We start from the raw sequence: 4,249 nt of genomic DNA, 5'->3' as shown, positions 1-4,249 counted from the left end.
ACATTATTGATTGGTACATGTGGGTGGTCTCCTCATTACCACCATTCATTTGCCCATTCATGTCTCACTGTGTCTTGTGCTAAACTTGTCGTGGACCTACCTAGAGATGGAAAGCTTAGCACCATAACTAGAAAGAATGTTCAAACGAGCCACTACTGGTGCTGAAAATTTGGTAAAAAGCATCCCTGTGATGACAGTTAATGACTGAAATGCAGACTTCATTCATGGAACTGAAGAAGTTTAAATAAACATGAGTTTGAACTATTTTGGTAAAGAGAATATTTCATACATCCCTCACCTTTGTCACAATTATGCTGCCTTAGCACACTCAGAAATTAGTTTTTGAATGTGAAATATACGATTCATTAAATATTCTCAGACACTGTTTTCCCTCTGCAGATGTGCTCTCTCTTTATTTAGATTGTTTCTGACATTTACATTTGTCTTAGAAACTGTTTTTCAAAAGTTATGATTTTTAGAGGAACATATTCTAACTCTTTTAAAGAAGTAAACTGATAATATCATGCGCTGTACACGTGATGGACAGCAGCTACTCTGTCAGGCCTAAAATGAATAACAGGAAGCAGCCACAAAATTCACTTATTATCCCTTCAGATGCTCACCAACATGCTTGATCTCATTTCTAAATTATCCAGTAACCCAGTTAAGTTGAAGTCTTATATAATTCAAATATTCCAGAAATATGTTATTAGCCTTCCAAAATATTTTCTACAGTTAAAAATACTGACTAAAGTATAAATAATGACTTTGACTCTCTATTTATCATCTTTCCTTTTGTACACAGGCTGCTAACAGAAACAGGTTATTAAAGCTGCAGTTTTAATTGTTACCAGGCACAAGTGTTTCTTAATGTGTTCATCAGCAGATGAGGTGTAAACAGACATACTGGTATAATATTGTGTTAATAATGTAAAACACTGTAAGTCTGTATATATTTTAGATGAACAATTTACTGTAGCATTGCTGTAGATAAATACAGGGTACACATATGGGCATAACAGTTTTAAACAGCAGTTTACTTTATATAAATGTGCTGAATAATGCTTTTTCATGTTAGCTGTAAGATTTGCTAATATGCTAAAAGGTTTATTAAATGCTTACAGAGATTTGTCTGATAGCAACTTGTGTTTATGTAAGATTGTGATGCATTATTGCAGATATTTTAGCTCAGTGGTTTTGGTGCTTTTTCACAAATCCATTTCATTTGGGCATCACATTTAACGTCGTTCCAGCTCTTGTAGAAGTTTGCTTTGGGATACAGCGCTGCACAGTCCTCATTGTTGATATCATTTGGCTCTCCATCATTCCAGTACCTGAAGCAAACGACAAGTTACACTGCTGAGACAGGATTTCCTTTCACGCGATTCACATTAATTGTTATTCACCTTTTATCTTATTCGTGTAATTTATCCTTCAGGAGGACAAACACAACTGACCGCTGATTTACACAAGTTTCACCGTGTGTATACGTTTAATCAGGCCTCCTCTTGACATTCTTTTGTTATTTCAAAAAATGATTACCTTGATATTAATTGTGTTTTAACTTTTGTACAGTTCTTTGTTGCTTTTATGTCTTCAAAAAGAACTATATAAACTTTACTTTACGTACTTTTCATTCTTAATGTGAAATTTCCAGCAAATCTTACATTACATGCTACATTAAATGAAAAGATGCACAGTATTCAAAGACCAAGAAGAAGTTTTTGTATATCTGTATGTGGAGAATGGACTAAGTGTATAATTAAAACAAAATGAAAACATAAAAAAGTAGAAGTACGAATGTATATGTTCATCTGTTGTATTCTATTTAACCAATTTAGCGTAGCAGGGGGACTGGAGCCTATCCCAGCCACCGTAGGCGGAAAAGGCCGGGTACACCCTTTTGGCTGTAGTAATGTAGATTGTTGTTTTGCATTGTGCATTGCATATTGCATTACATATGTATGTGCATATAGAGATGTGTATTTGTATGTATGCATATATGTGCATATATGTCATTGCTGTACATATAGATGATATTGAGCTGATAATTTTAATTGCATCAAAGGGATTGGATTAAATAAGTTTATAATGCCTCCTAACTCATGCTAGCAGGTAAAATAAGCTGTGTAGTGTTGTTGGAGACAACTCAATGTACAGTACACTTTTGTTGTTTATGTTTATATTTCTTCATGTTTGAAATGAAAGCAGTCATTTTAAATGACACTGAACTCTTACCCTTCAGCAAGTAATGTTCCATCCCACCATTTCCAAGTCCCTTCCTCATGGACGTCTCTCAGTCCGATCCAGAAGCCCATTGGGGGATGAGGCGTATCTTGATGATTTATTCTTCTGCTTATCCAATCCAGAAACTCAGGGTCTCTGTGAGGCATCCAAGGTCTCACACGGCGAGGAACGTCAGACTCCCAGACCAGGTCACGAGTTTGTCTCGGGGCAGCTTGATGATTTATCAAATAATTGACTGTTGAGTTCTAACAAAAAAAGAAACAAAACCAAAGATAAATTTTCAGAAATCTGCATGAACACCGCTCCACAGAAATACTAACAAACCTCTTCATCTTGGCTGTCTATGATTATAAGATCTCCTCCCTGCAGCTGACAGAAATCTCTGGATTCCTTCCATGTTTTGAATTCATTTGACTTCAAGGGGAAGTAGTAACATACAGAGTTCATTAAAATCCATCCTGCAGGACAGTGTTTGCAGCCATCGCCTGTTTCCAAAAGAAAATACCACCATTATAGAAAATTATGAAACAAATCATTATGCTTTTACAATTGTATCATATACAGAAACAATGAAACCGGTCTTACTAAGCATTGATAAGCGTGTTCTCATGGCTTCAATTTCCTTCGTAACTTTTTCCATCTGACTTTTATAGTCATTGCTTCTTTTTGTCTGGTGTTCAAGCTCCCAGTTGGTTTGTGTCTGACGGCTCATCTCACTGTCCAGCTGCTTCCTGGCATCCTTCATGGTTTCCACTGCAGTCTTGTAAGTATCCTGGAGGTTGATGAGCTCTTTGCTGATGCGTTCGGTATCATCGAGCGTGAGGTGAGTGTCTGTGAGTTTGTTATCTGCAATTGTTGAATACGGTTACTGTTAGATTTGTATTGTTGATTGTCATTTATGCTTAGAAATATTTACTTATATATGCTTAGAGTTTTGTAATTAGTTGTAGATTGGTAGAGGTTTTGATCCTTGATAGTCTGCAAACTTTGTGTGTATTAGAGAGCACTTTGGGAGCATGAGAGGTCATACCGTGTCTTATTGTTTTATGGTAGGATTAACGTAGTTGCGTCTGTTCTAGTCTAAGTGCTCTTTGTTTAGATGAACTGCAGGACTTCCTCACCGTGTTATCTAGGATGAACCATCTAGGGTGAGGGGGAGGCTACCCTCTTCCTGACCAAGGATGTTTGACCCTTTGATCAGCAGGCCACACACACACACACACACACACACACACACACACACACACACACACACACAGGCAAGGTACTCTTTGTGTGTATGTAGACGTCATATGTTAATGAACTTATGCATATTCATGTAACCTCAATAAAAGAACAGTGGTACGGGAGAACGGACGAGAGCAACTGGGGTCAAGCGAAGGAACGGCGTCTGTCCGGTTCTCTCCCGTGCACGAGAAACATGAAGAAGCTTGCCTACTTGTGTCTTGCTTTGCAGTGTAATTATATTGTCTTCAACGTTCCAGCGGATGGGTTCAAGCTACAAACCTATCAGTTACTTTTCTTATTCTTAAGTAACAATATTATAAATCAGGTGGTTTGACAACATTGTACATCATCAGTTTTATTTAGAAATGTTATTGAAGATTTCCAAGATTTGTACAAATCATTGTAGCATCAGTACAATGAATCAATAAGCAGGCTGGCAGCAAATTACTCACCTCAGTACATTTAGTCACAGACAGACACATTTTCCCTGTAACTGTGCCTTCGCTCTAACTTTTGTTGAAAATGTGATTTATGTGATGATTTTGCCTAATAGTAAACAGAAATATTTGTCTTTTTCAACATCCTTAGAAATGTTGTTCAACAGCTATCACCAAATGGAGCACTCTAAACTCTGCACTGGAAAAATATCCCTTACTTCACCTGTGATCACACATTTTGGTTTTCCAGTGCAAAGGCAGCTGGCAGAGGAATGGCCAAGGAAAGGAAAGACCTCACTGAGCGAGAAAGATGAGGACAAAAGCTTCAGTGCAGCTGG

The 4,249-nt window shown here is 37.3% G+C and overlaps 1 protein-coding gene across 1 annotated transcript; it reads right to left on the bottom strand.

Annotated features, from left to right (window-relative positions):
- Window positions 1-657: 657 nt before the first annotated feature.
- LOC146686620 (CD209 antigen-like protein C) lies at window positions 658-3,956 on the bottom strand. The gene is made up of 5 exons (XM_085440984.1): window positions 3,935-3,956; window positions 2,833-3,093; window positions 2,572-2,732; window positions 2,239-2,492; window positions 658-1,334 (listed from the first exon to the last, which is right to left on the bottom strand). The coding sequence occupies exons 1-5, from the start codon at window positions 3,954-3,956 to the stop codon at window positions 1,184-1,186; spliced, it is 849 nt and encodes a 282-aa protein (XP_085297110.1). The 3' UTR covers window positions 658-1,183.
- Window positions 3,957-4,249: the final 293 nt, after the last annotated feature.

The sequence above is a fragment of the Copadichromis virginalis genome, linkage group LG19, assembly GCF_057382275.1.
Source record: "Copadichromis virginalis isolate Kocher_CV1m ecotype Utaka linkage group LG19, C_Virginalis_male_GT1.1, whole genome shotgun sequence".
NCBI classification, from domain to species: domain Eukaryota; kingdom Metazoa; phylum Chordata; class Actinopteri; order Cichliformes; family Cichlidae; genus Copadichromis; species Copadichromis virginalis.
The sequence above is the reverse complement of the archived record's forward strand: the minus strand, read 5'-3'. Positions and strand labels throughout refer to the sequence as shown.

Excerpts from the sequence above, each read along its gene's own strand:
- LOC146686620 (XM_085440984.1), bottom strand. The coding sequence starts at position 3,956 with ATGTGTCTGTCTGTGACTAAAT. Across the intron at positions 2,733-2,832 it reads AACACGCTTATCAATGCTTA|GCGATGGCTGCAAACACTGT; the intron begins GTAAGACCGGTT and ends TTTTGGAAACAG. Across the intron at positions 2,493-2,571 it reads TAGACAGCCAAGATGAAGAG|AACTCAACAGTCAATTATTT; the intron begins GTTTGTTAGTAT and ends TTTTTTTGTTAG.